The 17,366-nt window shown below is 43.9% G+C and overlaps 1 protein-coding gene across 1 annotated transcript in view; it reads right to left on the reverse strand.

The window, feature by feature from the left end:
• Positions 1-17,366, reverse strand: part of LOC135197178 (protein Rae1-like) — a gene marked incomplete in the record, with an annotated part of 173,880 nt that overhangs the window by 4,336 nt on the left and 152,178 nt on the right. The window contains 1 exon segment of the mRNA XM_064224168.1: positions 5,119-5,313. Coding sequence (XP_064080238.1) covers positions 5,119-5,313 — 195 coding nt within the window.

Here is a 17,366-nt window from a genome sequence, read left to right on the forward strand (position 1 = left end):
GGAATTGAACACCTTGAAGGATTAATGGAACTATTCATAGGAAAAGACTGAGAAAGGAGAGAAACAAGGAAGAAGCCACACTCGGAGTAAGCCGGAACACCTAATGCCGACGTTGTGCGGGTGGTGAAAACCAACTTATGCTGCACGCACCAAGGGTGCCTCTAAGACAGGCTACGAACTGCAGAACCAATGTGAACCGAAGAAGGAAATTACCAGCTATCCTAACGAAAGGAGGACATGAACATGTTACTAATGATGGTGCAGGCGAACTGACAACTTCCGTAGCCCCAGCAATAGCCGCGGTAGGCATGATATATGCCTCCAACCCTGAAAGCATAAAGTGGGAACTGGAGAAAGATTACCAGCTACTCTATGAAAGGAGAGGATGAGGACACAAACTAATTGACACAGTCAACAATGGTGAAGACGAATCGCCGACTTCCGTAGACCCAGCAAGAACTACGGCGGACAATTACGTCTCAAACCAGTACAGGAGGATAAAAATACGGAGTGCAGACACTCCGAAACCGCCTTTGAGCACCGAGACCAGCAGCCTGAGAACTACGGGATCCGTGGAAGGTGCTAAGAATACAGCCCCGCCAAAATTACTTCCCTCAACCACAGAGAGAGAGAGAGAGAGAGAGAGAGAGAGAGACGAGAGAGAGAGACGAGAGAGAGAGAGAGAGAGAGAGAGAGAGAGAGAGAGTCAGTCTTCAAAATCCCCAAATTTCAGGATGAAACGGTGAAAAAACTGTTTGCTCTGGAGTGTTAATGGCAAAGAAACAGGATGAAAGAGAGACAACCCCGAAGCGATCTCCGAAGAATGACCAAATAAAGAAGACTGTGTAGAGACATGATAAGTTTTAGGAGAAATTGGGAAAGAAACTAGACAGATTCCGTTCCCCATGATAACCTTGGCAAACATCATTAAAAACTCAGGAAAATTCCTCAAGACGTGATCGTGAAAACAGTCCGTATTCAAACTACTGTAATTAGTGTTACGATAAATAGATTTTACGATGGGGTTAGTGATTAAAATCGACACTACTACTTTTTGAAAATAAGTTTCTATATCTCGCGCGCAGCTGGCGCAGGCAGCCGCGTGCAGTCTGGCAGCGAGATGGTTTCAATACCCAATTTTGGCCAAACGCCAAGTATTGGGACTAAGAGGTCATTCTGCGCTGAAAAGGAAATTGACAGTAAAAGGTGTAACAGGAGGAAAACCTCTCTGTTGCACTATGAATCAAGTGTTAGATGGTGAAAAGTATGATGAAGAAAGAGAATATGAAAGGAGGAAAGTAAATGGAAGGAACAGGAGAGAGAGTGGAGAGAGAGAGAGACGAGAGAGAGGAGAGGAAGACGGAGAGAGAGAGACGAGAGGGAGAAAAGAGAGAGAGAAGAAGGGAGAGAGATGGAAGAGAGAGAGAGAGAGAGAGAGCAAATTACAATTGCCTAACTTCTCCACCTCCATAATTTTACACCATCTTCTAAGTTAATAAGTATTATCTTAATGATATACGTATACGTATAACTGCGTACAGCTGTGAACAACCGAATGAGACACTGTTTGCTAATACGATGGAATCCTAGCAACATCCGTTATTGTATTCAAACCATGTACGACAGTAAACACTTACAGTACGTATTTATGTTATAAATGTAGCTGAAACTGTTAAGGTAATATTGCGGGCTTCGGCAACATGAATAAAATTCTCCAAGCTTTATGTGAATTCAAAACACAGTCGTGGTAAAAAGAAAACTACTAGCATGAAAGAGCTCATAGTACTGTTGTTTTCACAATGACAATATACTGTTGTTTTCACAATGACAAAGATAAATTACGTAAAGCTCGTAACACCGATGAGAAAGTGAAAACGAACGGAATCACTGAAAATTACGCAACCTCTCAACAGAGGGGAAAAGAGTAGTTGCAATAAGACGTATTAGTCAAATTTGTACTTGAAATTACGTCGTTAGACGAACACTATGTCTTTGTTCCAATATAAGAAAAGTATCCAGATATTGATTTATGCAACTATGACCAAGAACATTCGCTGAGACCCAATGAGATGGTTGCATCTGGAGTGAAGGAATTGACTAGTCGGCATCTCTGCCTGTCTGAGACATGTGTCCCCCCCCCCCCCCCCCCCCCCCCCCCCCCCCCCCCCCCCCCCCCCCCCCCCCCCCCCCCACCAAATAGGGTTATGCGTTAATGGCAACTTGTAATTGTAATTCCATTGAATTGTAATCAATTACACATTTTTAAGGTAATTTAAGTTTAAATCTTAACCTATCTCATATAAAATTTTACAAGTAATTTTGATGATGCAACTGGTAATTATATTCGTAACTGTAATTGGCATGAGGCATCATGTAATTACTGACGGAAATTCGTCTGCTAAGCTGATGAAAACGTCATACTACCGAATTCCGTTAGCAGAAGGAACATTCTAGGAAGTAATGAAATGTACAAATTCTTATGATTTCTGATTTATATGATACATGATACCATTATCAGCTATGTTAATGTCATAGTTAAAAGACCGCCTTACTGCTTGACCACTGCAAGGCAAAAGCAAGGAATAGGTGGGGGAGGAGCTTAGTTACGTCAGACCAAGCCAGCCAATGAGGGCCAAGAAGCGCTTTGGGAATAACTATACTTCCTCAATTTTCCTCGGCCAAGAATGAGTTAAAAAAGGAGTATTTCTATATAAGCATTCCGCATCGTTCGTCCCCGTGAATACGAAAATCACCAGGAATTGGTGGGTCAAATGTTTTTTGCCGTGTTTAGCACAAGCCCCTGGGGGTTCATTACAGTCGTCCGAATAAATATTACTTAAAATTCTTGTTCAGGAGGATAAAACTGCATAGAAAAAACCGCACCTGGCATATTCTAAGCCGCTGCGGAATAGTAATGTAGATCTACCGTATTGACAATACGATAATATGAGGATACATACAATATTCGATTACACAGCTGGCAAGCTTACACAGTCCAACAATGCTGAAGTACAATCGAATCTGATTCTCGTTCAATTACTCTGGTAGCGAATCATCATAAGTCAGAGTGCATTTATCTCCAGGATTGGCCAATACTTGTAATTACTAAACAGCCATGTAGTATAGAGGAAACTTTAGGCTGGACTACTGTGTTAATTTATGCACTTTCTCTTGTACTGAATTATCAAAAGACCATATGCATTGTCTAGAGATTAACTGATATAATAATTACCGTGCCGTATACGAATAGTGAAATAGACCTGATCACCAGGATTGCCACTACTGCAAGACTAACCAAATTTACCCACAGACAGAATGAAGTACCTTCAAAGACGACAGTGCGCTGTGCAAAACTTTTGAACCAAACCAGAAACCACATCCAAAAGATCAACCACGGAGTAGAAGCTTCTGTTGCAAAGAACTCGAAGCAGGAAATAAAACCAAGGGTGGTTCTAAAGACGAACCTTCAAACTAGACACTACAAGGGAGTCCGAACCCTAGAGAACCTAACCTCCTATTCTCTTCCCAAACACTACTTAACCTATTACCGCTACTTATGTGTCCCTGGCCTAACTTTACATTAACCTTAGAACTTACACCTCAAGGGGGAATCTGCTGCTTAACACTGCCTGCTCCGTGCCAAGGGGGGCCAGCAGATCCTATACTCTGTGCTTGCGGTTCTCCATAACCCCCGGCACCCGTTAGGGCTGGTTCTGGAACAGGCAGGGGAGCTGAAAGAGAACAATTAATGTAACCTACGCTGCTGCTGCTATCTTTATTTCAATTAGCTTTGTCATGAAATAGCAAACATTTTAGGCATTTTCTATCCTCCAATTCTGAACCGTTCCTACTGTAGCTCTTCTTGGCTTAACTCTCGCAATTTTGCCGCTATCTTCTATATACTCATGGTAGTCCTAAGTGATCTAATAAACTAATCCTTACATTCTATACACCTCTGTATGACATACATTACACTTCCCTACAACTAGAACAAAAGGAATGTCTGTCATTTGAGGGTACTCATCCTTTGTTACACTAGCACAGGAACGAAGTATGCCGACATCTCAACACGCAACTGTTGGAGGCGAGGCTGATGAAGCAGAGATTGAAGTAAGGATTTGTTGGCGAGGCTCGGCCATCTCCTGACGATAACAGAGAAGTTCCAAAAACAATTGAAATTCGATCCAAATCGGGGAAAATCGAAAGAGACGTTGTAAACGAAAGGCAAGGATATCAGAACCCAATCAAGGCCTCGGTAAACACTGTGAGGGTCGGGCTACATGACCAAAAGTTCCCTGGGAGCAGGACCAGGTCTGGCTCGCCACGGGAACGAATACCAATTGAGGGGACAAGCCTCTGGTGGCCGGTATTTGCAGCAGCGTTGCCAACTGTAACATAAGTAAATCATTTGACTAGATTTTACCTGCAGCGTTAGTAACGCTGACAGTTAAAATTACCCACTTAGTGGGTAAGTATGTGAGGATATAGTTCGGGCTGGTCAGTGACCAGGGCTAATTCAGGTGTTCAGGGAGTGTATTGCAATATGCCTGAATTAAACAGAAAAATAACCTGAAGGATCATATTTCACATTCTTATAAAGACCTGCTATTAACTTTGGTCCTGCTAGGATTTTGAAGTATTATCATCCACATCCTGTTTACATGCCATCTTTTTATACTAACACACACTCAAAAGTATTTCATTTCCTTTGCTGAGGAACTGTGGAACAGGTTTCCTGTCAGCATTGTGGATTATGCAAATAATTTAAAGAGAGGATAAAACATATTCTCGACTTATGTGACATTGCTCAACTTATGTTTGTATGTCCATGTGTCTTATGATTTTTTTTTTACTGCAATACGTGCAATACTTACCATACAACCTTATTCATTTTTCATTCTGTCAAGTAGTATGCTTTTCATGTCTTTTTATTTCAACATGAGGGTATTCAACTCTGAAGTAGTTTGCTTAGTAAGCTGAATGCCCTTTTGACTAGTTCCATATGAAAGATATTAGTATTGAAAAATAGTACCAACATATAGTAATATACAATAGAGATAGTTGCTGGAGGTACTGGAGGAAGACAAAAGAACACAGGAAGACTACTGAAAGCCATACCTTTGACCAGTCGTAAGAAACTGCATATGCAAATATTTGGCCATTGTGATTAAATGCACAACAGGAGATGGGCTGCTCCATTGCTTCGGAGTTCTTGAGCTTTGTCCGTGCATCTTTGTCCCAAAAGCTAAATCTCCCGTCAGATCCAACAGTTGCTAATGTACCATGAACTGGGTGGAATTTGATGTCATTCACCTGGTAGGATGAAATAAAATTTAGGAAATTATGTTCTCAAAGAAAAGTATGTAGCTTAAACATTAAAACTGCAATAATGTTAACTTTACTGTTCATTTAATATTTTATTACAAACAAGGACTAAAGATATAGCAGGTCAACCCTGTAACTCATCTCTACGCAATCTCATTTCTCCCTTTCTCTGACAACAGTGACTTTATCAAACTCGGATTCTAAAACCAATCACACATTTCTTCAGCTTCTTCATATATGAAAAAACTCTATTCTTCTAACCTTTAAACAAAAGACTATTTCTAGTATGAAGAGATGTTTATATAAGTCCCATCATCTCTACTTGAAGAATTTCTTCTTAAACTAACGGCATACATTTTATGTAAATAATTTCAGTGGACTTCTTTGAAATGTAAAGTTACTTTTTTATTTCTGAATTAAGTAAACATTTAAAACCTTACAAATAAAGGAAACTGGCAATTGGTTTGCCCTTATATTCCTCCACCAGGCAAAATACAGAAGTAATTTAATTTTCAAAATGATCCCTACCAGTTTTCCAACAAGACAACATGTGAGATCTTAATTAATAGTATCATCAACACCTCCAAATTTCACAGGCTTAAGCTGTAATCTGCATTAGAATAGAAATACATTATCAACACAAAAATACATCATCTTAATTCATACAAAGAAAAGGATCCAATTCTTAACCACATGACCTTTGAAATGCCGAGTATTTTTAAACATGATATTGTTAAACTACAATAAAGTTTTGTACATACTTACCTGGCAGATATATACTTAGCTATAGTCTCCGACGTTCCGACAGAATTTCAAATCTCGCGGCACACGCGACAGGTAGGTCAGGTGGTATACGCCTTTACCCGCCCGCGTGGGTGGCGGGGCGTATGAACCAATCTATCTCTCCAGCCAGATTTTTTCTCTTTCACCTGTCTCCTGAGGGGAGGCTGGGTGGGCCATTAGACGTATATATCTGCCAGGTAAGTATGTACAAAACTTTATTGTAGTTTAACAATATCATTTTTGTACATGAACTTCCCTGCCAGATATATACTTAACTGATTGGCACCCTTGGTGGAGGGTAAGAGACAGCTAAAGTAATAAGGAGAGATAAGAAACAACTGATGTTGTAGGATATAAATAACCTTGGTTCTTACCTGTTCAGGCAGAAGACTTCATTGATATTATCTCTGAGTCTGCGTTGCCTGGAGAGCTACAGCTAGGACGTGACCTGATGCTGAAAGACTCTCGGATCTACCACTGGGATATGTGATACCTTTGTGTGGTAGAAATCCAAGTCGGATCTGTTAAGGGAGTTCGTCCCTATCTTAACAGGTCCTAACCACTACTACTGCAAGGAGCCACACTCATCAGACCACCTAACCAAACTACTAAGGATTAGTATTACGACCTAAAGAGATGCCTTCATGCATCCTCTTTAAGGCAACCAACAACAACAAATACAAGGGGGAAAAATTTATACTACTAAACAGGATGAGTTCCAGCTCCTGCCCCAGCACTGAATCCGCAGATAACGTACGGGCCCAAGGCGAAGCATTCTTCGTAAGTGATTCTCACATCACGTAAGTAGTGGTTCGCGAACACTGACTGACATCTCCAGAATGTTGTCTCCATCAGATTTCGCACGGACATATTCTTGTTGAAAGCAAGAGAAGTTGCTATGGCTCTTACTTCGTGTGCTTTCACTTTAAGAAGCCTAAGATGTTCTTCTCTGCAGGATCCGTGTGCTTCTTTGATGAGGCTTCTCAAGAGGAAGGACAATGCGTTCTTCGACAATGGACGAGTAGGCTCTTTTACTGAACACCACAGGACCTCTCGGATGGCTTTCAGTTGCTCTTTTCTTCTAAGGTAGTATTTCACCATTCTCACTGGGCAAAGAGTTCTCTCGGGTTCTTCTCCTACCAAAGAAAGAATAACCCACGAATCTCGAAGTTCTTGGGCCATGGACTTGATGGGTTCTCATTCTTTGCAAGAAAACCAGGAAGGGAAAGAGCAAATGAGAGAGTCCTCCTTAAAACCCACATTACCATCAACTCGCCTGAAGTCACTCCACTCTTCTGGCGGAAGCTAGAGCCATCAAAAACAGAGTCTTCCTGGTAAGGTCTCTGAATGAGGCTGAATTAGGGGGTTCAAACCTAGAGGACCAAGGAATTGGAGGACTACATCCAAATTCCAGCTAGGTGTCTTAGGATACTGCATTTTCGTTGTGTTAAAAATGACCTAATAAGGTCCTGTAGGTCCTTATCTTCGATAAGTTGAGGCCCCTGTGCCTGAAGACATTCGCCCAACATACTACGATAGCCTTTAATCGTCGAAACGACTAAGCCACATTCTTGTCTTAAGAATAAAAAGAAGTCTGCAATTTGATTCACAGAGGTACTGGAAGAGGAAACGTTATTCCTCTTGCACCATCTTCTGAAGACATCCCACTTCGATTGGTACAACTCGTAATGTGGAAGACCTCCTCGCTCTAGCGATTGCCTTAGCAGCTGCTGACGAAAACGCCTTTCGCTCTTACCAGTTTCTGGACCAGTCTGAAGCCAGTCAGACTGAGAGCGGGGAGGTTTTGTGGTTACCTGTCGAAGTGGGGCTGTCTGAGTAGATCGCTCCTTAGAGGAAGCGATCTTGGAAAATCCACATAGCCATTCCAGCACCTCTGTGAACCAATCTTGTGCTGGCCAAAATGGAGCTATCAAAGTCATCCTCGCGGGAATCTGACTCTGCGAACTTTTTTAAAGTCAACCCCAGAATCTTGAAGAAGGGGGGAAACGCGTAATACATCGAGTCCTTTCCAATCGAGTAGGAGGAGCGTCTATCCCTATTGCTCCTGGATCCGAGATGGGAGAGCAATACAGATCAGTCTTTGTTCTTTGAAGTTGCAAACAGGTCTAAGAGACCTGCCCCACAACTTCCAAAGGCTCTGGCAAACACTTGGTGCAGAGTCCACTCTGTGGGAAGGACCTGATCTTTCCTGCTGAGGAGATCTGCCCTTACATTCCTTTCTCCCTGTACGAATCTGGTAGAGAAGTTTTATCCCCCTTTTCTTCTGTCCACAGAAGAAGATCTCTTGCTGTTTCCGTACAGAGAGAAGGAATGCGTCCCCCCCTGTTTCCTGATGTATGCCAGAGCCGTGGTGTTGTCCGAGTTTATTTGCACAACTGCTCCTGTCACATCTGACTCGAACTCCTTCAGAGCAAGCCACACGGCTATTAGTTCTTTCCTGTTGATGTGCCAGGAAGACTGGTCCCCCATCCATGTTCCTGACACCTCCTTGGTTCCCAGAGTCGCCCCCCAACCTGTTTCCGACGCATCGGAGAACAACACCAGGCTGGGGTTCTGGGATTGAAGAGGCAGTCCCTGCGAGAACTTGTCGGGATCCGCCCACCATGCTAACTCCTTCTTGATTTGAAGAGTAATTGACAGGGAGAACTTCAAATCCTGAGAAGGACGACTCCAATTCCGATGAAGAAAGAATTGGAGCGGTCTCAGGTGCAACCTTCCTAGGGAAACAAATTGCTCCAGTGAGGAGAGCGTCCCCAGCAGACTCATCCACTCCCTCACTGTGCATACTTCTTTTTTCCCTAAGAAGGTTGTTACTTTTTCGAGTCCCCGGGCAGCCATCTGACTGTGACGGAAAAGCCCGCGAAAACTCAGAGAGTTCATCTGGATCCCCAGATAAACGCACTCTTGAGCGGGAATCAGACTTGACTTCTGCAGATTGACCAGAAGTCCTAAGGAATAAGTCAAATCCAGGGTTTTCTTCAAGTCCTTCAGACAACGATCTCTGAATTGGCCCTTATAAGCCAATCGTCGAGATAGAGGGAAAATCCTCACCCCTTCTAGGTGAAGCCATTGTGCCACATTCCTCATGATGGCCGTAAGACTTGGGGGGTGCCGTGGAGAGGCCAAAACACAGGGCCCTGAATTGGAAGATTCTTCCCCCCATCATGAATCTTAGAAACTTCCTCGAGGAAGGATGGATTGGTACGTGGAAGTAAGCGTCCTGTAAGTCCAGGACACCATCCAGTCCCCTGGACGGAGTGCTGCTAACACCGAGGCAGTGGTCTCCATCGTGAACTTCTTCTTTCGACGAAGAAGTTCAGGGCGCTTACATCATCACACCGGTTCTCCATCCCCCTGAGGATTTCGGAACTAGGAACAGGCGGTTGTAAAAGCCTGCCGAAAGATGATCTGCCACTAGTTCGATCGCCTCCTTTTCCAGCATCTGATCTACCGCTAGTCGGAGGGCTTGATTCATGATGGGGTCCCTGTATCTGGCCGTCAACTCCCTCGGGGTATTCGTCAAGGGAGGCCTCGAAGAGAACGGGATTAGATAACCCTTCCTCAAAATTGACAGGGTCCAGGCATCTGCGTCTTTCTGGGCCCAGACTTCTGCAAACTGTAAAAGCCTGGCGCCTACAGTTGTCTGAAGGACTTGAGTCTTACTTGGGAGGTTTGATTGACTTCGTAAAAGTCTCCCTCTTCTATTTGGTTTCCGACCTCTGAACGAAGAGGATCTAGAGGTAGATGCCCCTCGAAAGGGTTTCCTGAGAGGTCGGCTTAGCTTTCTTTGTCTTAGTCTGGAAGGTAGGGCGCGGCTTTCCCTTGCAGACTGCGCTGAAGCGAAGGTCCTGCGTAGCTTTGGCAGAGAGAGCCTTCGAAATGTCTAGAACCAGGTGTTTAGGAAACAGCTGTGTAGAGAGAGGGGCAAAAAGCAAAGACGATCTCTGAGCATGTGAGACCGACTTTGTTAAAATGAGCAAAATACTGATCTTTTCTTCAAGACCCCTGCTCCAAACAGTGAAGCTATTTCGCTGGCCCCATCTCTCTACCGATTTATCCATACAGGATAAGACACAATTCAAATCCTCCGGAGAAACGTGTCCGGTCCTTGAGTTTTCTTGGCTAGGACTCCGAGGGACCAATCGAGAAAGTTTGAAAACTTCCAAGACTCTAAAAATGCCTTTTAGAATGATCCATTTCATTCATTGCCCACGTAGTTTTGGCCGAATTCAAAGCTGATCTTCTAGTGGCGTCTACTAGTGCCGAAAAATCTGCGTCAGCTGAAGACGGAAGGCCCAGTCCCAAGGGTTCTCCTGTCTCATACCAAAATCCTGTCCGTCCTGAAAGCTTCGACGGAGGGAAGGCAAACATTGTTTTCCCCGCTTCTTCTTTAGTACGCCCAATCCATGAACCGAAACTCTTGAGCGCTTTCTTCATAGAAAGAGTCGGTTTTCATTCTCACACACGAAGATCCTTTCGTTTGCTTTCTTGCTGTGGAGAACAACGAGTGTGGAGAAGGAGGAGCAGTAGGGCTCAAAGACTCTCCGAACTACTGAAGGAGAAGCTCTGTGAGCTTCTTGTACGAAGAAACTGTTGCCGAAGTATTAGTTTCTTCCTCAGAGCTTCCTGGTCTTCTTGAGGAGGAGAACGGGGATGAGGATCCTTATGAGAATCCTTAGATGATTCCTAGCTGGGGTACAGTGCGATGAAGGAGGACTAAAACAATCCTTGAATGAGGAGAAGATTCCAAAGTAGGAAAGGCGTACAAGAGAGAACGACGAGGTTCGGTTTAAAAGAAGGACGCTTATTCCGAAAATTCTTGTCTAAACTCGCAATTCCTTCCTAAATGCAGACAAAACTCTTAACAGCCAAAGAGGAAGGACTCCTTTCTCTAGAAAGACCACGTCTATCCTAGGGAAACTACGAGAGGGAGAGCGCCTGCTAAGATCCTGGCGCCGATCGTGAGGAGAGCGCTACTAGGCGCCGAGCGCCTATCTGTCACAGGGCGCTTAGTGGAATCCTGGCGCCTACCAAGCGGCGAAACGTTTGCTAAAAATAGGGCGCCTTTCAGGAGCAGGGCGCTTGAGAGGCTCTTGATGCCTACGAAGCGGAGGAGAGGGCTGCTACGCTCCGAGCGCTTAAACGAAACAGGGCGTTCTGCGAGATCTTGGTCCTTACCAAGGGGAGAACGTCTGTAAGGCTCCGAGCGCCTAACAGAATCAGGGCGCTTGAGGCGTTCTTGACTTCTAGCAAGAGGAGACCGATCAGGAGTAGGGAGTCTCGAGAACGAAGAGCGCCTACTAGGAGAACGAAGCAAACGAGGATCAAGGTGTCTTTCTCCAGGAGAACAGCTACTAAACGAATGACGCTTACCAGGAGCAGGGCTCCTACTAGACTCTTGATGTCTTACAGGGGAGGAGCGAACTCCATGTGATGAGCGCCTACCAGTCACGTTATCCGACGCCCGACTACAGTAGTCGGAAGGAGAAGTGCGCACTACTTTCAGAAGGGCATTCCCTAGGTTCTCTGAGAAGACGAGGAGAAGAAAGATGAGACGGAGACGACGAAACCAAGTCTTCTATGACCTGAGCGACTCTCTCTTCTTGCACGAACTCTAGAAGAGAAACAGAAGGGGCTGAGCGTCTACCCGAGGCAGGAATCTACCGATTTGAGGAAATATCTTCATAGTCCAAGGAGCGCCTATCCGTCGAATGGCGTCTCGACACCTCCGAGCGGGAGTGGTGTTCCTCTCGTGAAAAGTTACGATGTGTAGAAGAATCCTCAAAAGAAGAGAACGCCGATTACAAGGAGAGCGCTCTTCCGACGAAACGCGCCTCGATCTCTTGATCGGGAGAGACAATCCTTCCTTCTACGCGATCTCATGCCAAGGAGTCCGCCAAGGCTGTGATCTGAGCTTGTAGGCCCGCTAGCACTCGAGAAGAGATTCCCCAGGATCTTCTTCCGAAGCAAGCTCAGCGCGAGGCGCGGGAGAATGGAGGGCGATCTCCGGATCTCCTAGGCTTCTTTGCTTGCAAGGAAGCTTACAATCAGAAAAGTCTTCTGGGCTGGACGCTAACGTACTAAAGGGAGCCTCCGCAGCCCTCTTCAACGGGCGTGACGCCTCCTTAGAGCTCCAACCACGCTTCGGCGAAGGAGAAGAGGATGACGAAAAAACACTGGCGAAGAATATTCTTCTTCTTCGATCCAAGGCAGCCTGGGAGCGAACTTCAGGATCTGCCGAGTGGACGCCTGACGGTGGGGGCTCTCCCTAGCCCTCCTGCGGCTTTCGACTTTCCTCCTCCACTGGAACTGGGAGTCTGGAAGAGGTCTAGGCCTGGAGGCACTAAAGGAGCCGGTCAGACGCACCCTCCACATCACTGGTACACTGCACTTATCATCACTGACACTCTTACCTTGATCAGTACGAAGATTCTTGTCTTCCTTAGAACCACAAGGAAGCTTTTGAGGCCGCCGCCACTCCGAAGACGAATCTACGGCTTCGGTGCGGGGAGCAGGAGCTGAGACCTGGGAGGAAGGTTCTAAAACTACATTAATGTTAGTTTCATTCTCACTCATTCTCGACCTGCTCGAACTCCTTGAAGAAGCTTTACGTACCCTATCCCTTTCAAGTTTCCTAATATAGAAGAAAGAGCCTTATATTCTCTTCGTTCAAAACCTCTCACACGTCTTGACACGGGTTTACTAACCACGAACATTCATTCCCCCTACATTTAACACAGAAAGTGTGAGGGTCAACCGCAGCTTTCGGTAACCTCACCTTACATCCATCGGTCACACATACTCTAAACAAAACCGGAGTTTTGGAAACAGAATCAAAATCAGACATTCTACAGGAAAATCCAGCGCAAAGTCAATAACGGTCCACAATCAGCGTATGCCAAGCCAACATAGAGCGAATACGTCACCAAAATGTCCAAATCAATCTCCAGGCAAGCGAGAAATGAAGAATATATCGGAATGAACCGACAACAGTTGTTATCGCTTCAGCGACAGAAAAAAATCTGGCTGGAGAGATAGATTGGTTCATACGCCCGCCACCCAGCGGCGGGTAAGGTAGACCACCTGACCTACCTGTCGCGTGTGCCGCGAGATTTGAAATTCTGTCGGAACGTCGGAGACTATAGCTAAGTATATATCTGGCAGGGAAGTTCATGTACAAAAATTTTAGTTTCATTAACCCAGGGTGTGTGGTTAACCCAACAGTATTAGTATTATAAAGTGCCTAATAACAAAAATTTGCAAGCTAACTTAAAAAAACAGAAACAGTACAATGAAATTCTACTGCCACATTATCAATAGTGTAAGATAACTTACAAAATCTACAATGACCTAAAGTTACCAGTCATGCAACGACTGAAGTAGTATTGTATCCCATGATCTGCTGACTAACAATATACCATTAATAGTACAACCTACAGTATGTATCTATATATAAAACAATCAGGCAATATGTGTCAGTACCATTTTAAGAATACTGTTCTGTTTGAAATTTAACACCATTATGGAATCTTCATCAGCTTGTCTTTTTTTATGATAATTTTTGTTGTTACCCACATTGACTTACTTCCAAAGTTGACTCTCTCTTTGTTCAATAACTATTAGCAATAAGATTTTACAGTGAAGCAACATAAAGGACATTTTAAAGTGAAAATATACATGACACATTATGGATTTAAAGTTGTAAATTTATTGATTTAAAACTATAAACTGGTATCACAATTGAGGTTACAAAATTAAATTGGCAAAGTTTTTACTCAATGATATGACATGTTATTGTCATGATACAATAAAGTTTTATGCATACTTACCTGGCAGATATATACTTAGCTATAGACTCCGTCGTCCCCGATAGAAATTCGAATTTCGCGGCACACGCTACAGGTAGGTCAGGTGATATCTACCGCCCCGCGCTGCGTGGCGGGAATAGGAACCATTCCCGTTTTCTAAGACAGATTTTCTCTTCCACCTGTCTCCTGAGGGGAGGCTGGGTGGGTCATTAATCGTATATATCTGCCAGGTAAGTATGCATAAAACTTTATTGTATCATGACAATAACATTTTTATGCATTCAACTTACCTGTCAGATATATACTTAGCTGATTGGCACCTTTGGCGGAGGGTAAGAGACAGCTAATTTACTGAATAGACAGGAAACAACATACGTTGTAGGTAATAAATAAATAAAACCTTGGTTCCTATGTGTTTAGACGAAGGGTTGACCTCCTAGCTATTGCTAGGAGTCTGCTTCGTCTCAAGAGCCTCAGCGAGGATGTGACCTATGGCTAAGAGTTCTTGTAGATCTGTCAATGGGGTCTTATCCACTTACTTGACAGAATCTAATGGTTATTTGTCAAAGGGGTCCTATCCACTTACATGACAAAACACCTATGCCTAGTGGCATAATTAAGGAGCACAACACCGATCCCGATCACCTGATCCTCACACGAGGGTTCGTGCTTAACTTGAAAAAGAGTTATCCCCAAACTCCTTTCAAACAACCCAAATAATAAAAAAATAAAAAATTCCGTTAATTAAGATTTAACTCACTAGTTAAGGATCAGTGTCGGCTCCCTATCCCAGCAACGTATCCGTAGACACGTATAACCCAGAGACGTATCTCTCGTAGGTCAACTTGACATCCTTCGTATGATTGGAGGTCAACCCAGAGTTGCATCTCCCGTAAATGACAGCTAATATGTACTTAATGACATATTGTTAAGGAAAGAACAAGAATTCATAAAAGCTCGCACTTCATTCGCTTTTAATTCTCAGCTGTTTGAAGGAATCAAGATACTCATGGAGTGTTTTAGTGATCACATTGGAGTTTCAAAGAAGACCAGGGCTTTCTTAGAAATGGATCTCTTCTGGATGAAGCCTAGAGCCTGGCTGGCGCCTCGCTCTTGCCTGGTTGGCTCCTCGCGCCTGGCTGGCGCCTCGCACTTGTCTGGTGCCTCGCTCCTGGCTGGCTCCTCGCTCTTGGCTGGCGCCTTGCGCCTGCCTGGAGCCTCGCCTCTGGAGCCTGGCCGGTTCCTCCCCACTTGCTAGAGCTTCGAGCTTGTTAGAGTCTCGAAGATGTCTGTCGATGTGAAATCTAACAGTACGAGAGATAAGAGTCTTATTCCGAAAAGGATCCTTCGTGATTACTTCTGTTGCTACCGAGATCTCTTCTTACATGTTGATGAGGTTTCTCGTTGTAGAATCTTCCCTATCCTTGCCCGAAGGAAGGGAAGGAGCCTGGAAGTCGAAGGAGACTCAGAGTAAAAATTGGGCGGACCCCTGATTTCTTAGCTCTTTATATATATCCATCTTAATACTAACTGGGCAGCATTTTGAGCCCTCATCACATTCTAAAAACTCTGTAGGCAACGTTTCCAACCATCTTTCTTCTTCTGTAGATGAAAAACGTAAGGACCTTGTCTGAACAACGAAACTCTATCTGGAGCGTTGAGTGAGGAACAGAGGGTTTTAGTTCTTTTGCCAGACATATTATGCTGGCAAGAACACATTGCCGAGTTCCCATAGAATCTGATGCGAGATTCCAATGCACAAAAAAAATTCCCTTTTCTTCTTGGTCGTATAGGACCGAGAGAAACGAGGAATTCCCTCATAAAATTTCTGAAAGAAGTTTTATGAGGAGCAGTTCCATCTTGTCATAACACGGATCTGAGGACTCCAAACAAAAAGAATCCATACTCAGTGCATGAAAATCCTACTCTTATCGTATAGAGGTATCGTATAAGATCCGAAGATCTTAATTCTCTGCTATATCTAATTCTCCTTGCAGAGACAGAATATAACCTTATACTGCGTTGTTGATAAAAGATATAGACAAAGGTGATCTTCCCTCTGAAAGGGAAGAAAACACGCCGTATGTGGTTCACAGAGGTATAGGAAGAGGACAGCTTCCCTATTCCCACCAGCAAGATCTGCAGCAAGTCTATGTCTTTACCATGACCTTGCCTTTTACCTTGAAAAAATCCTCTTACCATGTCTACTTCTGGTCAGTCTGCACGCAGACCGACTCAGAATGGAGAGGTTTTACAGGTCTATATACTGGATTCTAATAGAACCTCCAGAATCTCTGGGAAATTTCTTACGAAACATGCTGTGAGAAGAACGTTATGATCTCTGTGAATCCAATATATCTAAGGCCAAAAATGAAGCATAAAGTATCATCCTTTCTTCCTTTGACGCCCTTATCTTAACATCTGTTAAGAAATTTAATATTTAGGGGAAAAAGACTAAAGTTTTATTCCCCTTTCTTTAAACTAAAGATGGCTTAAATTTCTACATCTCTTGGGTCAAGAATAATGAATTAATCTATAGGAAGCCTGGTCGTCTTCCACCTTGCGAAGCGATTATGAAGACTTCTCTCAGGTTTTTTACAACTCTCTCCAATAGATGCTAGACATAATTTCACAATTATTATCGTCTATTGAGAAGTTTCTCACGGACGTGCAACATATTGCAGTGAATCTCTTAAGAATCATTACGTTCCGTGTCTGATTTCCAAACAGGTTCTCTTTTGTCAACGCGAACCCGGGCGAAAAAAGAGAGATTCTTGATTCTCTTTGTGATATGAGAGAGCTGTGGCATTGGCCTAAATGCTTAAAATAAATAATTTCATAGTTCCTTGGGATCGAACCCATTTTCGATTAGAAGGGGAACGAAATCAGGAACGAAACTTGCCGTTACTACGCCTCTGTTGAAGAGGCTAGTGAACTCTAAGGTTAATAACTCGCTAAAACGAGAAATTATCTTGGATGGAGTTTCTAGCGCCAATTGCGCCAGGGTGGCGCTTCTGGCTCATTGCGCCAGGGTGGCGCTTCTGGCGCATTGCGCCAGACTGGCTCTTCCGGCGCATTTGCGCCAGGCTGGCGCATCTGGCGCATTGCGCCAGGCTGGCGCTTATGGCGCATTGCGCCAGGCTGGCTCTTCTGGCGCATTTGCCCAGGCTTCTTCTGATGCATTTTGAGTCCGTTCTAATGTTTATTCCCTTCTAAGTTAGGAAAAAACTTTTATGGACAATATATAGTCCATTCAGGGAAACAATTTCTGTCACGAAGAGAATGATTCCCAAAATACTTATCAAACTTATCCTGAGCAATCTTCGTTCTTTAATACGATTATGCTTTCTAAACATGCTTCTCGAAAGCCTGAGATCTGGGAAACAACTTCTGCCACGAAGAAAATGATTCCCAACAGACTTATCGAAC

The sequence above is a fragment of the Macrobrachium nipponense genome, chromosome 18 (genome assembly GCF_015104395.2).
Source record: "Macrobrachium nipponense isolate FS-2020 chromosome 18, ASM1510439v2, whole genome shotgun sequence".
Lineage (NCBI taxonomy): Eukaryota > Metazoa > Arthropoda > Malacostraca > Decapoda > Palaemonidae > Macrobrachium > Macrobrachium nipponense.